General features: G+C 37.2%; 1 protein-coding gene across 1 annotated transcript in view; it reads left to right on the top strand.

Annotated features, from left to right (window-relative positions):
- LOC125237291 (forkhead box protein P1-like) overlaps window positions 1–18,364 on the top strand; it is a 27,809-nt gene extending 9,445 nt beyond the window's left edge. The window contains exons 2-16 of the mRNA XM_048144281.1: window positions 2,201–2,286; window positions 3,011–3,119; window positions 3,892–4,095; window positions 5,245–5,356; window positions 5,987–6,103; window positions 6,467–6,575; window positions 7,015–7,193; window positions 7,726–7,803; window positions 8,487–8,563; window positions 8,830–8,931; window positions 12,489–12,655; window positions 14,203–14,278; window positions 14,802–14,896; window positions 16,194–16,336; window positions 17,148–18,364. Coding sequence (XP_048000238.1) covers window positions 2,201–2,286; window positions 3,011–3,119; window positions 3,892–4,095; window positions 5,245–5,356; window positions 5,987–6,103; window positions 6,467–6,575; window positions 7,015–7,193; window positions 7,726–7,803; window positions 8,487–8,563; window positions 8,830–8,931; window positions 12,489–12,655; window positions 14,203–14,278; window positions 14,802–14,896; window positions 16,194–16,336; window positions 17,148–17,308 — 1,815 coding nt within the window. The 3' untranslated portion in view covers window positions 17,309–18,364. The remainder of the gene's footprint in view (window positions 1–2,200; window positions 2,287–3,010; window positions 3,120–3,891; window positions 4,096–5,244; window positions 5,357–5,986; window positions 6,104–6,466; window positions 6,576–7,014; window positions 7,194–7,725; window positions 7,804–8,486; window positions 8,564–8,829; window positions 8,932–12,488; window positions 12,656–14,202; window positions 14,279–14,801; window positions 14,897–16,193; window positions 16,337–17,147) is intronic.
- Window positions 18,365–18,413: the final 49 nt, after the last annotated feature.

The following is an 18,413-nucleotide window of genomic DNA, read 5'->3' as shown; positions in this document are numbered from 1 at the left end:
AATAATGGTCTTTAGGTACGTACGTTAGGTACGTAGGTGCGCTTCTTCTGATTTGAGGGACTACCATGAACACCGAAGTTTGTGATACCAACGAAAATGTTCCGGATGTCGGACCTTGCGGTAGGCCTTTTAGTGCTGAATCTATAAATCGATATAATACACATCACATGAAGTGTATGAACCCGTGTTGTCGACATTTGCAACATCGCGGTGAGCTCAGTGTTTATACAGCAAGTGCTGTAACAATAACATAGGCTAGTTTTTTACCTCTAGCTCTACAGGGTGCTCTAAATCCATACTACTTAATATTATAAATGGGAAAGTGTGTGTGTCTGTTTGTTTGTCCGTCTTTCACTGCAAAACGGAGCGACGAATTCTCGTGATTTTTTAAGTAGAGATAGTTGAAGGGATGGAGAGTGGCATAGGCTACTTTTTGTCTCTTTCTAACGCGCGCGAAGCCGCGGGCAAAAACTAGTATTTCATAGTGTCAAAGCGGTGGAGCAATAAAAAATAAATTTTAAAAATTTAGCTATACGGTGAATGGAAAAGAAACATTAGGTACCTATCTTTTGGAAGAAAGGGATTCTCCTCATTTTTACTATACAAGTGCGTAAAAAAGGAAGTTCGAAACGAGTGGCGATAAATTAAAAACGACCGAAGGGTTTGTTTTAAATCGACATGAGTTACGAATTTCCTGTTCGCACGTGTATCGTACGACGTTTTTCAGTACAGATGCCCTCCGAAGTTTTGACCTGAAATATAATGAACCACTTCTCGCATTAGTGTGTAAAAAAAACACTGTACTGAAAAAACATATCTTGAGGAAACCGGCCTAATGCCAAAAAGAGACTTGAATAGATATTATGCTTGATGATTGTAATAGATACCAGTTGATATTATCTATTCGGTCTGAATATTACGGAATATGATATTTTAGTGTCAATTCTATTCTTCTTTCAAAATAGTAACGTCACTCTTTTCTCCAACAGCTCATATCCATAACAAAACCAGATCAAATTCATATCCTGTTATTAAGATACGTCTAACCTTTCTAAGCTTCCCGCTTATCCTATATGCTTGAAAGTTCCTACTAGATTTTTGTTAATAAAATGAAAATCGGGAAACCAATTTTGAATTATGTGATACAATGTACTCATATCTAGTCTAAAATCATTTACTTACTCAATGTAGGCGTTAACTAACCACAAACACTAAAGTTTTTTAGCAAAGCACACAACCAATTTTAGTTACAACGCTGTATAAGCTAAAACAAATATATTATAGTTACTAATGTTTATAATACTGACGTATTGTGTAAATTAAATAGTGTAAACAAGGCATGACATCATTTCATAGCTGAGTTCAGAAGTCGAATGATGTTTAGAATAGAGGCCTGTGTTATTCATTCTTATAAGAGTTATAAGCAAGTTGCTATACCTCATTGTTTACATACCTACTTACTTTCTATGACACTCTAGCAATACACTATAAGTTAGTACTTACTTATTATTGCCCTAGTGTCCATGAACACGAACAATACAGTACAATACAATACAATACAATACAAACAAAATCAATTTAATAATTTGTTATGTTTAAGCAGTGTATTATGTTCCGTAGTACTGTCTAGATTGTAAATTCAATTTTATGTATAGTTGTATAGTCCTGTGTTGTAATCTTTACCTGTAACCTATAACTTACATGTTAGGTTTCTTATCTGTTAGTGTAAGTTGGTTCATAATAAATGAAAATGAAATTTATTGCACATTTGCACAACCTCAGAAATGTAGGTACATTAGGTACACACTACAATAAATTTTATTACAGATGTAAACAACAGACGGCCTTATCGCTAAAGAGCGATCTCTTCCAGGCAACCTTTGGGTAGTGGAAAAATGACATGACACACATAACACAGTTGACAAGAGTTAAAAAAATCCATTCGTTTTATTCGTTAAATATATAACATACTAGTTTTTGCCTACGGCTTCGCTCGCATTAGAAAGAGACAAAAAGTAGCCTATGTCACTTGTCACTCTCCATCCCTTCAACTATTTCCACTTATAAAATCACGTCAATTCGTCTCTCCGTTTTGCCGTGAAAGACGGACAAACAAACAGACACACACACTTTCCCATTTATAATATTAGTATGGATTTAAGTTTTGGGTCATTTATTTATGTATGTCTGTTGTCCTTAGGGTCCCGAGCCGGCACTGAACTCGAACCCGGGCGCCGCGAAGCCGCCGCTACTAAACTCTTTCGAGCTGGACCGCTGTTTGGACAGGTTTGTATATTCTGTGCTTTTCCTAATTACATTTTAAAGATTAATTATGCTGTTGCATATCGTTGATATGGACTACCTATATATGTTATACACGTTAAACTTTCGTGAGACAAACGTTCGTGTGTGTTTCGTGAAACATATCGCAGCAATAGCGATAATAACGTGAGTACAACCGTATTTAAATTAATTACCTATATGTTTTCTAAAAGAGCATTTTTTTTTGCCACTTTTATGAAGTGTGATATTTTTGAAAAAAAAAAATGCTATTTCTACTTAGAATTACTAGCCTTTTCAATCCTAGTAGTGAAAAAAATTGTACCATACGATTTTTTCTTATTTTGTTACCATTTTCCATACATGTTGTGTGGGGTAAAGTGACAAAAGTGTATGGAAATTCTGTCTCCCAGTGAGATTGAAAAGTACTCGTGATTCTGAGTACAATTGACCTAAAATTCCCTAAAAAAATCAAAATAAAAAAATTGCAAAAAAAGAAATGCTCAAGTATGGACTACCTATATTGCAAATATTGGTCTCGAGTTCGTCATTAAACAGGTCTATACTGTCAGCGATTCATGGACTGTTTTTTTTTCTAGACTATTTTTAGACTACCAAGGTATAATAGAATAAGTCAATAAGCCACATTGTCATGGACTCTACAATGCTTTGGCCATAGACGATAGGACCATAGAAGCTGTTCCAAATGTGACGTGTGATGTTGTTTCAGAGAGGAGTCCGGCAGGTGGGGCGGCGAAGCGGCGCGGCGGCGTCGGCGCAGCTCGCCCCCGCGCCGCGCCTCACCCCCCCGAGACCATGAGCCTCTCGCTCTTGCACGGGTACGTATACCACTAATAAAGCCACCACCAACATAATTGTGGCGAGGAAAAGCAGTGGCTTCACTCTAACGCTGTGGCTTCACTCGTATTCTGGGCCGGCTAAGGATTTGTACTCAGGCACTCTTGATGAAGCTTGCTTGCTTGATGAGCTCAAGGATATACTTATATGCTCTCTGATTGTACTTATTTAAATCTTGTCATAAGAATGGGAGAGGATCGGGTTGCTAAGAGGGCGTATCTGGGAAGATCAACTGGTGGCCGCCCGGCGGGTCGGCCCAGATACCGCTGGGAGACAGTGTGATGGCGGATCTGTGTCAGCTACAAGCCGATAATTGGCAGGAAGCTGCGCAGGATCGGGATAAGTGGCGTGCTCTCGGTTTGGAGGGCAGGATTCTCTTTGGATCGCAGAGCCATATTAGTTAGTTATAGTTAATACGAAAAAGGACATTGAATGAACTATTTACTAGTGCTACAATGTAACAAGTCTTTTTCTAGAGCTATTTCCCATCTGTTTAATTTTCAATGTTTGGTTTCAACTTTCAAGGCACGATGTAAATCGTCACTACTTTAAAAAAAACTTGTATCTTCGTCTGTCAATGAAAAGAAAATTGTAGTAAGTATGTATGGGATGCATATAGACTTACTGCGTTTTAACTTTGAGGACCAGCGTGAGATACGAGATTTTTTTAAAGTAGTGACGAAATATTAGTTGGTCATTGAAAAGTAAGTACCAACAGCTAAGCCAAAAAATAACCTACAATTATTTTCGCAGGCGTCAGCCCCAACCTCCCCAACAGCTGGGTCAGCCCACTCCTCACCAGCCCCCGTCTCCCCAGCCGGCAGCACTGCTGGCGCGCGCTCCCCGCTGCCGCTGGTCGCGCCAGACCTGCTGGCCATGCAGCTGCTCGACCAGCACTCGCAGCTCCAGGCGCTCATGAAGCAACGGCTGTTCCACCAGCATCATATGCAGAAGCAGGTGAGGACTTTTGTTTTTATTTATATCATCAATAAAAATTCCAAAAACCTTAAGAACTAAGATGCGCCACAGAAACTTGTAAGAAGTTTATACATACATACATTCATACAATCACGCCTGTATCCCATGAAGGGGTAGGCAGAGCACATGAAACTACTCAAGTTTCAGTGCCAATCTTGGCAAAGAAGGGTTTGAAAGAAAACGAAACTGTGACATTGTATGTAAGATATTTATGCGTGGTGCAAATGCATCATTCAGCTCAACTGCACAGACAATTAGTAGGTACCTACCTACATATTATAGGTTAAGGTGAGTAAGTAATTGGTATTGTGCTGGAGCTTTGCTGTTGTGTCCTAGAGGAATCTGAAGACGTCAGACCTGGAGTATCCCACTGGTTCAGCACACTCTAGATTCAGTCCATAGGTTACGGTGACCGCTTTCTATCAGGTGGACCGTATGCCTATTTGCCACCGACGTGGTATAAGAAAAAACACTCTTTACTTCACCAGCATTATAAATGAACGATTTGATGAATGATTTGAAGAATGATTTGACGACTGATTTGATAAATGATTTCATGAATGGTTTGATGAATGATTTCATGAATGATTGATTGAGTGAATGAATAAAGGAAAGAATGAATCGCACAAAACAATTCTCGACCAGCGGGCCGATTTTTGAGTCTCACGCGTTCGAATTCAGAAAATTGTCACTGAAATATAATAAACAAGCATTAGTACTAGCATAGCATCTTCCACTGCTCAGTACACTCTAAGGACCGTACAGTAAGCTGTAGGATCGGGCGCAGCCCGACATTGAAAAGCTTTGAAAAGCCTGACCTTACATTTTCCAGTAGGTCGGGCGCAGTACACGTGACATTCAAGCACACGTAGTACGCTCTTACATTCAGCAGTAAGATTCAGGTCTTCGGCCCTACGCGGTGCGACTTTACGCCCTTAGACACTTACTATTATAATTAATGCACCTATTTGAGCACTGATTTACTGACTTCTGCCCTACGTGAATCTCAACCGAAGGCCGAACGTAATAGCGGTGGTAACACCACGTTTCACATCAACTATTGAGGCTGTGTGCTTTTGTTTTCTGTAAGATTACCATCAATTCTATCTTATTCTTTTTTCCGAACAGCACTTATCCTCGGAGGCAGCCAAGCGTCAGCTGGAACAATCCCGACTGCAAGACCAGATAAACCTGAACCTGCTGTCACAGTCTCATCTGCCGCCTCCTGATGCTTCCCCTGGTAAGAAGGACATGGATAATTCATCATTGGTCTTTATCCCCAAGGATCTTACTTTGGCATTACCGCATCATTACATTAGATTGATTAATATCAAAACGCTTTTCCAAAATAACTTTCTCTTAAGAAAACAAACATACTTACCAATCGATAGCTGAAACGATTGGTGCTAATAAACAACTGATCAAATAAATGTCTCAATTGTCTTCTGACGAAAATGTCTTCTTATCTGAAGAACTGTTTGGCATGATACCAACGTTCACTTTCCATCATCGCACCACTCGCCATCGACAGGGCGCTCATCCACACACCTTGCAACCTAAGTAAATGGTCGCGCACCGTGCGGTTTCAGAGTAATTTCCTCCCGCGAACGCTCCGGCTGTGGAATGAGCTCCCTGCCGAGGTATTTCCGATAAACTACAGTATGGGGTTCTTCAAAAACAGAGTGCACAAGTTTCTGAGTTTTCCCTGAGTTGCAGGTGTCCATAGGTTACGGTGACCGCTTTCCATCAGGCAGATCGTATCACTGTTTGCCACCGACGTGGTATTAAAAAAAATCTAAACTTCTCAGAGCAAAACTGTTCTGTATAATAGACATGATAGAAAGTGGTAAAAATACTCCTATATCCTCAGGTTCCCTTCAACAGCAGCTCGGCGCGCAGCAGCAACAGCTGGTGCAGCAGCTGCAAGCTGTACAGCGCCAGTACCTCATGCACGGACCCCTCTCCGTGCCGCCTAATGCTCCTCCAGGTTTGGACTCAATTTCAAATTTTATCCCGTAGTACTCGTATCCTTCATAATGAACTACCTAGGGTTTTCTCAATAGACTGCCTTTCATGACTGTTTTTCTCTAAAAATCACATGATTTGTTACGCTACTCAGTATAAAAGTTAAACTTTATCAAAAGCCTTTTTAAAATCTACAACTGACTATTGAGATTTAGTTTTAAATATGTATGTGCTCCGTCTATTTTCGAATTTTCAAGCAGTTATGAATGAATGGTCCTGGTGCTGAAAATAACAATTTATTAAAATCAATGACACTATTAGTAACTACCCTCGAAAATTCTCGATTTTTAGAAAATAAGTCACTGAATCTGATAATGTTATGCAGGTCTCATGCTATGGGGGAGCGAGATGGAAGAACACCCGCTGTTCGGGCGCGGAGTATGCAAGTGGCCCGGCTGTGACGCGCTGGCTGACGACTATCAGGCGTTCCTCAAGTATGTATACTAAGGACCTCTCTTATTTATTACTCATACTATAATGTAAAGAGGAAATTATTGGGATTGATTAGTTGACATTAGTTAATTGTTACTTTAAATTTTAATCAACACTATGTTCTTGATGTTTATTCGACACTACACCATTCACTTTAGTAATTTAGCTTTGCCTGATCTAAACAGTTTGATGTTCTAAACAGTCCTAGACCGATGACTTCTTGCTGACTTTCTACGATTTCAGTGTACCTACTTCTTCCAAATATCTAAAACTTTTACAACTGTATAGCTTTTGTAAAATGTCTTTTGGTTAATCCAACACTACTTGCTATGTATGTACGAGTACCTGGCATTAATTTCCAAAATTTTCCTAAATTTAAGATTTACATTCAAATACTGCATTTATTCTGGGCATTTAATAATATTATCTTTGGTAATCTAGGCACCTGGAAGCAGCTCACACCCTCGACGACAGATCAGCCGCGCAGGCCCGCGTGCAGATGCAGGTGGTGGCTCAGCTGGAGTTGCAGCTGCGTCGCGAGAGAGACCGTCTGGCGGCCATGATGAGACACCTGCATGCTGCTAGGGACTCTAGTCATCATCAGCCGAAACATCCTCATGGTTAGTAGTATTGACATCTTTTTTCCATTGCAGCTCCAAACTACCTCTTATGTTATCAGCAGCTGAATAAAAAAAAATGAGACCGTTTGACGGCCATTATGAGACATCTGCATGCTGATAGGGACTCGAGTCACCACGAGCCGAAGCATCCTCATGGTTTGTAGCATTGACATCTCTCTAGTTGCTTCAAAATCCTTCTATATTAGTGGCTGCAAAATTGGGACTATCTGGACTTAAGCTACCACTAGCCAGAACATACTCATGGACGTCTGAATGCTGTTAAGGACTCTAGTCATCATCAGCCGAAACATTCTCATGGTTAGTACTCGTAGCATTAATATATTTTTCCCTTGCAGCTCTAATCTTCCACCTATAATATCCAGCATGGAACGAAGTCATGTTGAAATTTTGTTGTAATCATCATTGAAATCTGACTCTTTTTTCTTTATCTCGCCAAAGAATATACAACTGTATTTAGCAAGTAATTCATGAATATGAGTATGATGATTATTAGAGCGTTCTGCCATTTCAGGAGCACCCAATGAAGGCACATCACCCGGACCAGTGCGTCGCCGAGTCTCCGACAAATCCGGAGTGGCTATAGCTGGTGGTAAGTTTCCAACAATGTTTATTGTGTTTATGCTGCTACAGATTTGTTCTGGTATTCAACGATTGAGGCCTTTTTCAAATAAATTCATTTGACTCCCAATCTAGAGATCTTTTAGAGGGGGTATTTTATTCAAATTCCAAGTTTCCAGATGTTAAAGTCCATGTCACGATATTTACGAATGTAATATCATCATTGCTTTGGATAGTTTTGATTCCTAATATGTTATTTCTTGAAGCATTAGTACAATCTATTTGAATTCAATGAAACCCATTTTTTCTGTAAGGTCTTCCATATATGCTCGAAAGAGCTGGATTAGATGTGCAACAAGGTAAAACAGTATTACAATTTCAGTCTTTAGGTAATCATTGTTTGTTTCGTTTTCTGTTTTAGAAACAGCTGTAATGCTTGGAAAGCATGTTTTATAAACCGAATGTATTTTTATTTCTTAGAAAATATTTTATATGTTTAGAAGTTACATACGATTCTCAATAATCTCTTAATCAAACTACATTGAATTTTTAGCATAATAGTAAATGGTTGCAGCTTTTTAGATTAAGTTAGACAGTTAGTTTGAATTTACAATATTATACAAAAAGTGACGTAAACACTGTTGGTTTAAAATCTACAGATTTTTTTGGTAGTTACAATAATTTAAGTTATAAAAATTAATTCCTATTTTTCAGAAATCCAACGCAACCGCGAATTTTATAAAAGCGCAGACGTTCGGCCTCCGTTCACATATGCTTCGCTGATCCGACAGGTTGGTCCTTAGATAAGCTTTTGACTTATTAAAGTTTAAATTGTCTTTGAACTCCGTGATTTACTTCCATGAATAGACAAATTATTTTAGTATTTTAACTAAAACTAATCATATAAGAAATTATAAGTTGCACACTTTAATGAAAATCGAACTTTGTTTTATATTTCCGTGTGGTGTACCACAACTACCACAAGGTCCGTAGGTACTTAGGGCCTTAAGCTTAACTACAGGATTATTTTTCATTATACAAATATTAATGATTTCAGGCCATTATAGAGTCTCCAGATAAGCAGCTGACCCTCAATGAGATCTACAATTGGTTCCAGTCAACCTTCTGCTACTTCCGACGCAATGCTGCTACGTGGAAGGTACGTTGTAGATTCCTATTCATTTACTTTTCGAAAAGAAAACAATAGTTTGATATTAATAATTAAAAAAAATAGTCAAAGAAAAGATTATGCAGTAATTTTAATTTTGAGTGATAAATTATTTAATTTTATTATAATTTATAACATTGTCATTAAAAGAACTAATATTATTAATAATTCCTGACGATTAGGGACAACAGGTATTTGTAGTTTTTACGTAAGTATTATGTGTATTTATTTATTTTCACCAAAATTTCATGTTAAATTTTAAACTTATAGTTAACGTAACAAACAGAAATTTTGGTGAACATGAATATTATAATTTAATACTCTATTGTGTACTTTATAACTGTTATTATAGTTGACTATAAAATGATGTTAACTATAAAATTGACTAGGTGTTTTAATGATTTCGACATATAAATCAAAAGAAAAAATATTTCTTACAAAACGCGTGTATACATTTCGAACGAAACTAACAATAGACTTTTCAATTTTGCACAAAGGGTTGTCAAATCACTAAAGCACCATCTTTAGCTATATCCTCGACCAAATAAAGACTAGTATAGTACAACAGAACGCCGTACGTCACAACCTGTCGCTGCACAAATGCTTCATGCGTGTGGAGAACGTGAAGGGAGCGGTGTGGACCGTGGACGAAGTGGAGTTCTACAAGCGCCGGCCGCAGCGGGCGCACGCGCCGCCAGTGCACCAGGGGTACGGACCCCGCTGCAGACCGATTCTTTACACTGCTACAAGATACACATTTTACCTAATCTTACACGTCACATTACTTATCGACACTAAAAGACACAAAAATACCAAAAGATATTTACAGACATCTAAAAGACATACAGATACAAAAAACATCTAAACACATCAACCACATCACATCACCAAAGACAAAAATACACTAGACAGCAAAATACATCAAAATAAGTACACTAATAGACACTAAAGTACACCTAAAGACACCAATAGGCATAAAACACCACCGAAAGACATTTAAATACACTAAACGAAACAAAAATACATTAACAGACAAAGTTCCACAATAAGACTAGTATTCGTGAAGGGAGCGGACCGTGGACAAAGTGTAGTTCTACAAGCGCCGGCCGCAGCGGGCGCACGCGCCGCCAGTGCACCAGGGGTACGGACCCCGCTGCAGGCCGATTCTTTACACTGCTACAAAATATACACATTTTACAAAATATTACACATTTCATAACTAAAAGACACCAAAAGATACTAAAAGATCAAGCACACTAAATAACACTAACCGACACTCAAAGATACTAAATAACACTAAAATATGTTAAAAGACACTCAAAGACACTAAAAGACTAAAAGACACAAAATGATGCTAAAGGATACTGAAAGACACTAAACAACACTAAAAGACACAAAACGACACAAAAGAACTAAAGAACACTTATAGACACAATAAGACTAGTAATCCTGAAGGCAGCAGTGTAGACCGAAGACGAAGTGGAATTCACCGCTAAGTAGTACACTGCTACAAGATACAAATTTTACCAAAATATTCATAACTTAACTAAATGACACGAATAGACACTACAACTACAACTACACCAAAAACACCAAACGACACTAAAAGACACCCTTAGACAATACAATCACAAAATTACACCAAAATACACCAAGCGACACTAACAGATACCAAAAGTAACTACGCTAGAAGGCACAGAATGATAACAAAGGACACTTAAAGACACCAAGAAACACTAAAGGACACTAACAGATTCTAAATGATACCAACGACATTAACTGAACTCTACGACACAAGACAACAAAATACACTAATAATCACACTTAACATACCACAAATTCCATTTTATTCAGATAATTATACTAACAAAGAGTTTTACAACAACTCAAACACTAGACTGACTTATTACAATATACCCACACATACCTAAACATATTTCAAGATACCAAGACAAATTACATTTTATACAGTTCACTTCATACTATGCTACCGACAGATACACAGACAACAATAAACTTGTCTAATACACTTTTAACAGATATTCTATTCATAGATTTCATCACTAACATTTCACTTTGACGCAAAATTTACTCTTTTCACTGACTCATGAGATGAACACTTACAAAACATTAGATAAAAATATAAATAAAATATAGGAATTAAACAGTAGGTATAGTTACATTCAGAGATAAAATACAGTATGGTTAGCAATAGCCCTCACACTAGGTCAAGCCTGTGACGTGGGGGCTCAGTGAAGTACCAGAAGATTAATCAAAATGGCGATGCGAAGAATACAGATATAGCGAGAGTTTACATGAATCTTACCTAAACTAAACTAGATTAGACTATAACATGATCTATACTTTTCACACATACTTTTCTGATACAAAAACGTATCAGTGTAATAAATTTATGTTTATTGAGTGTATTCACTCAATAAACATTTATTACACTGATACGCTTATGGAATACAAAGTGACAATGGACACATACACAGACACCATCGTACATTTTGCAGAACATACATACGCAGACACACTGGGACTAAAAGATAGTACACAAAAAGAAACATCTTACACTCATACACCTGGACATATGAAAGTTATAACTGAATTTGTAAAATAACTAAATGTTTGTTCTAAATTGCATAAAATCACATCTCCTTCGAGCTACTTAAAAATAAGAGTTTCGAACAATACTTTACACAGAATGTATTGAAATTGCAAAAATACAAGATTACGAAGGCACTTGTATAAATGTAAAATGTTATTCAGATATACCTGCTCTACAAAATGACTATATTAATTTTGATAGTCATGAGTTTATACACTAACTAGATGATATTTCATCATAAGGTGCAAAATAACAATACTAACAAAGTTTAAGAAACAAAGTGATAAATCCTAAATTACTTATGATACACATTATACTCATATCTACATCAGACATTTGACACAATAACCACATTTGGAACACTCCACAATTTTTGGATTCTAACATTTTAATCTTCTAAATATTTTCTATCTAACCTAGAGATACTTAACTCTTTTTGTGTAAATAAACGTTTGGTCTCGTTTCAGATTTGGATTTGTAATTTTTGTGTAGTTTATTTTGAATCATGATTGTAAGTAGCCTTATAACCGATAGACATATTAAAACTGTAATCATTAAATTTGTGAATTTGTAACCACTTCGCTTCTGAACAAATGATTTCTTCAATTTCCTTGTTTGTAATATTTTCTTCTTCTTTATGATCAGTTTCATCATCGGTTATATTGCTACGAAGTGTGAGGTCATGTACTTCTGTATTTAGGACTTGTTATTTGTGTGTGTTCGTGGGTTTCAGCGCAACGGTGGTAACATTTCTCGCTTGCCTATTAACCTCTCCTGTCCTTGGGACCTCTGGGCCATCCTGCATGACAATCGTTTCTCCACGACGATCTGACGCGTTTCCATCGTCAATCTCTTTGACGATGGAAGCGTTATGTTGTACTCTTATAAGTTTATTGTGTGGGATATGTCAGCTACTAATCGGGTTGACTTGTAGAACGCGATCCGGACGAACCTCTCATTGCACAAATGTTTCGTGCGGTACGAAGACGACTTCGGGTCCTTCTGGATGGTGGACGACGCTGAGTTCGTGAAACGTCGGCACCTGAGCCGAGGACGGCCGAGGAAGTACGAGCCAGCCCCGGGACCGAACCCGCCCGCACAGTAAGGACGCGACCGCATCGAGCTGCGACCGTCCAACGAACGGGATAGGGATAGCTTTTTTCTTTGTCTGGATACAGCAATTTTGTAAGCAAATACTATACAGGCTCAGTGCCTCATAAATCTTGGCCAGGATACAAAGGAATGTTCAGCTCCATCAAGGATCATGATGGCCAAATTGGAGATGATGTTGATGACTATATTCCCGATAAAAATTAAATTGATACCTTTCGTTGTAACTGAAATTCAATTGCTGAATCCAATAAGTTTTGAATAATTTAGAAAAAAGCTAAAACTCAAAGACTATAATGATTTGAATGTAAATTAAATCATTTTGAGCTGTTGTAAAAATGTAAATGCAATGTTGTAAATTTTGATTTTCTTTGTAAAAATATTGAAATGTCCGAATCGTTGGGCGATCGCGTCCAAAAAGTATACGTGTGTATAAATAATCGAAAATTATCATGTAAAATAGTAGCTGTGATAATTTTTGATTTTAATCTAGTTCGATGTTTCTGACAATTTTGTAAAGTGTATCACTGTATCTAAAGCTTTAGATTAATCAATATGTTAGAATGTTACTAGAACCACTACGTGTTTCAAAATATTATAGTTAAAATTAATACAATTATGTGCTCACACTTCTAATTCTCTAAATTCTACCTCGGTAGAAACTAGCGCATATTCGGTAATAATAATTATGAAATGTAATATCCTTGAAGTTCTAACAGCAAAAAAGTAAGAGTCAGAAAAGTGTTACTTTTAAATGGAAATGACGAATTGTAAGCACATAAGAAAATTATTAGACTCCTAGAGTGCAAAGCTATAACCGATTGTTTTGCTATAGATTTTAACATCACGGTATTGTGACTGGTCTAATATTAGCTTTAATCCATATGTTGCTATTGTAATTTCTGATATTTTTAATTTTATCGACTACCATTACTGAATTATGTATGAAAACGATGTTTGTCTCGATATGCATGTTGTAAGATGAATTGTAAGAAGGATCGTCGTTGGATACCCAAGTAAGATTGTAGAGATCTTAAACTTCTCTTGATTCCATTTTGTCATCAGCATGTATATCCCAATTTTGTACTAGCCTGTCTGTCTTGGCTTCTTACGCTTTTGCATCTTTGTCGCATGTTATTTAACCTTTTTTCTCTTTTCTCATAAGCTTGCCTTTTTTAACTTTTTATCTTTCCATTTTATTCTATTTATCTTTCTGACACACACACACACATCAACACACACCACTGTTACAGACGAATTGGACTTTTGATTCAAAATTTGACACTACACATTGTACAGGTACACATTTACACCATACACTCGTGTAAATTGTAGTAGCGTGATGATTTTATCATCATTTATAAAAGAAGAGGTCTAATGTGGCCGGGGGTAATGTTTTATTTACATTTTTATTTTTGAATCCGTCAAATCATTAAAAATATTAAAAGAAAAATTAAGAAATCTTGAAATTGATCATACTTTTTTTTTAAATGTTGAAGTGGTAAGGACTAGCATTTCATTTGTTGTTAATTTGACAGGTTCATGGGAGCACAGAGTCCTCCGATGATGACCAGCCCTCATGGCTACAGTGAAGCTCTCAAACGGAACCTTCAGGTATATTTTTGTGTAGTATATTTTAAATATATATATTTTCAATCCGGGGGTCGCGGGTTCGAACCCCGGCTCGTACTAATGAGTTTTTCGAAACTTATGTGTGAAATGTCATTTGATATTTGCCAGTCGCTTTTCGGTGAAGGAAACCGGACTAACTCCAATAAGGCCTAGTTGCCCTTCGGGTTGGAAGGTCAGACGGCAGTCGCTTTCGTAAAACTAGTGCCTACGCCAAATCTTGGGATTAGTTGTCAAAGCGGACCCCAGGCTCCCATGAGCCGTGGCAAATGCCGGGATATAGGTTCGAATCCCGGTAAGGGCAATTATTTGTGTGACGAGCACAGATATTTGTTCCTAAGTCATGGATATTTTATATAAGTATGTATTTATCTATTTAAGTATGTATATCGTCGCTTAGCACCCATAGTACAAGCTTTGCTTAGTTTGTGGCTAAGTTGATCTGTGTAAGGTGTCACCAATATTTATTATTTTTATTTATTTAATGTACTTATTCGTTTTATTTCAGGGTATGATGGAGGAATGCAACCTGTCATACATGTCGAGCGAAGATCACATCATGCAGGGGGCGGAAGAATATCCTTCCTCCCATGATGACTACAGGTACCTACGTTATTTACTTGAAGTTTGAAATTGTTTGATAATATTATATTCTTATCGTTGGGGTAACAGAAATTATTCAAAATTAAATCTTGATGTCAGTTTGAAAATAAACTTGAAATAAACAAGGGCACACTTTTTGAGTACGAATTACGAGTAGAATAACGATATTATTTTATTATCAAATTTTATATAAAATTAGTCTTTAAAACGATTGCATAAGTCACTTTTTGGGCTATAACTTTACTTCTAAATAACCTTACCTAGTTTTCGTTTAACTTTCACGCATTTCACATTTTTTCGATTCAATTCATTGAATTTTATTTGAATCATTCATATTGAATGAGATTATCTGTCAAATGAGTAATTCCTTTCAATATATCCGTGAATGAGAGACTGAACTGAAACCAATACTGTTGATACAGATGGGTCCATTGAGCTACTGAACTAAACTGAACTAGTGAACTAAAAGAGTGAAGTACTTCACTGTGGACGAAAGATATACATATATCACTCTTTTCTTTTTGGTGACACATTTTGCGCATGTCTACACTGGGGCATTATATCTTACGAGGCGAGTATGTTCTAGATTAAAAAAAAAAATAGGATAAGTAATTTTCGACACATTTAGTAATGAGACTAACAGGTACAGACATACCGTGTTGGTACGGAATCCTAAAAATATATTAATAATTCACAATGTCAACGATCCACATACATAATGAAATTTCACCTTTGTGTATTTCATTCTTGCTGACACTTAAGAAATTGTCGAGGTTTATACCAATTTTCAGTCGAAAAATTGTATTTACCATAATTTCAAACGCTTTTCATTGTGGGCCTTTAGCAATTTGTTGTAATTGGTCCTTCGAGCCGCATATGAACTAGCAACCTATATAGACACAGTAGGAAAGGATTTAATTTCAGTTACTGAGGTATAATTTTTAATTGAAACTTCTGAATGTGCCTTCTAACTGACAGCGTTAAACCTTTAACGCTCAATGTTGCCTTTGAATTTTGAAAAAATTCTAGCCAGAAATATGCCAATTTTTAAAGTGAAACTCTTGAACTTCCGTTCGTATTTCATCAGTTTGTTTGTTTTTTTTTTCAATAATTTGAGCAATTAGCAATGTCATATATTTAAAACAGTGACAGTCACTTGACAGAATGTTTTTAAGGTTATGTTACGAAGTATCACATCTTCCGCGTACTATTTTTTTTCTTTTTAAACCTACATACCTATACCTACATACTTATAGGCCAATGATGGATGATCTAATTTTAATACTGATATTTGCAGCCGGCCGTCCATGCTGAATGGCTACGGCAGCACCAGCTCGCACGAAGTGAAGGCCGAGGACCTGAGCGGCGCCGACCAGGACATCAAACCTAACATTTACGCTCTCAAGAATGAGATGCAGGCTTCCGACTACTCTAACAAAGGTAAAATAATTGTATAATGTTTCCTTCTAACGAATTATTAAGTTTGACGTATGCATGACTTATTAACCAAGGGTCAGCGGGGTAGGCTATTTTCCTACTAAACTTGCTTTGCTTATAACCAGAGATCGGACGGATTTGCGACATTTTTAGTGACTTACGTCATTTTAATGACTTTTAGTATGAGATGACGCACAAACATCCGATCTCTGCTTATAACTTTAAAAAAAATGTTGCAAGCGTTGTCATTTAAGTCAGTTTTCGCAAAACGAACACATGAATTTAATGCAAAAAAAGGAACGTTTTTTTTGTATTTAATGATTGATTCATCATTATCATCATCATGATTTTGGATTAAACATTTATCATCTAATTAAAGTTTGTCATGGGGAAAAATAAACTATGCATAATTATTTTTCTGAAAATAATAATTAGATAGCATACATTCTGTATTGACTTTTGAGTGTTGGAGTTAACGTGCAAATAATTTATATTGAATTTCGGCAGATTATAAATATTCTTTAGACTTATATTGACCGGGATATAGACCGTGATTACCTTTTTGACTTTTGTCGAGCTCCCGATATTTCGACGGAGTTACATGCATCATGATCACGGTCCACCGAAAACTGATCGGAATATCGGGAGCTCGACACAAAAATCAAAAAGGTAATCACGGTCTATATCCCGGTCAATATAAGTCTAATGAAAATAACCGTGAGTCAAAACTCTTATAAATATTCTTATAAAAACCTCACGGATCGGTAGGAGAAAATATAATGTAGTAGTAACAAGAACTTTTTATTATTTCCAGACTATACCAACTCCACCAAGGAGTCTTCAAGCAACCGCTCCGGTGACACCAGCCCGTACGACGACTACCCTCGCCCCGAGGACCGATACCGGCCCTCGGCCTCCCACATAAAGGACGAGGCCGAAAACCTCTCGCTTAACGAACAGAGATCTGACAAGTAAACAGTTGGCAAGTGATCGACAGTTGTGGTACGGTACCTTCGGCCTCCCATAGAGTATGATGCCGAAAACATTCCACTAAACGAACTCGGATCTGACAAGTAAAAACTAGTGACTGGGCATTTTGGTACGGTACCTTAGGCCTCCGATAAAGCGCGAGGCCTAAAACAAAAAAGTGACTGGACGGTTTTGGTACGGTACATCCAGCCTCGAAAATAAATCCAAAAATATCTTGCTCAACGAGCTGAGATCTGACAAGTCAAACAAGTGACTGGACAGTTTTGGTACGGTACCTTCAGCCTCATAAAGCGCGAGGCCGAAGTCTCTCGCTCAGAGATCTGACATGTAAAAAGAAGTGACTGGACAGCTTCGGCACGGTACCTTCGGCCTTGGCGCGGCCTCATAAACGTTTCATTCAACGAACAGAGATCTGACAAAACAAGTGACTTGGTACGTAACAAAACTGTACTGAAGGTACCGTTACCTTCGGCCTCGCAAAAATTATGAGGCCGAAAACCTCAACGAGCAGAGATCTGATAAGTAAGGTCAAAAGTGGATGGACAATTTTGGTACCGGCCTTTGGCCTCGCGTCGGACAATTTCCGCATCGGCCTCCGGCAAATGACGAGGCCTTTAGTGAAGACAGGAACTAGTGATGGACAATTCTGGTTGCCGGCTGTTCTTGAAGCAATAATTAGGTGGCCGTTTAGAATTATTATCACAGTATGTAATACTTTATACTTACGGGTGTAGTTCTATTTCATTAGCGGTTTGTAATGTGTTCATTGTTCGATTTTTATATTTAAAGATCTCGGGAGGTTTTTTTTTAGAAAGTAACCAAATATTTTTGTTTTTTTAAGACGACCCGGTTTAACGGGATATGAAGTATTATAGTTTATATTTTTTTCACGGATAAGTTTTTACGTTTTTAAGTTTTTAGATAAGGTTAAGAATTAGGTCTCTATTTATAGGATAAGTGTTAGGAAATTTTAGACGAAACGAATTGCGCTAATTAATCAAAAAGTCAACGATAAAATAACCTTAAAAGGTCCATATCAATATTTAATCATTATTTGTAATATACAAATAATACGAACAATAAGTAGGTG

This window comes from Leguminivora glycinivorella, chromosome 21 (genome assembly GCF_023078275.1).
Source record: "Leguminivora glycinivorella isolate SPB_JAAS2020 chromosome 21, LegGlyc_1.1, whole genome shotgun sequence".
NCBI classification, from domain to species: domain Eukaryota; kingdom Metazoa; phylum Arthropoda; class Insecta; order Lepidoptera; family Tortricidae; genus Leguminivora; species Leguminivora glycinivorella.
Note: the sequence above shows the minus strand (reverse complement) of the source record. Positions and strands in the feature narration are given on the sequence as shown.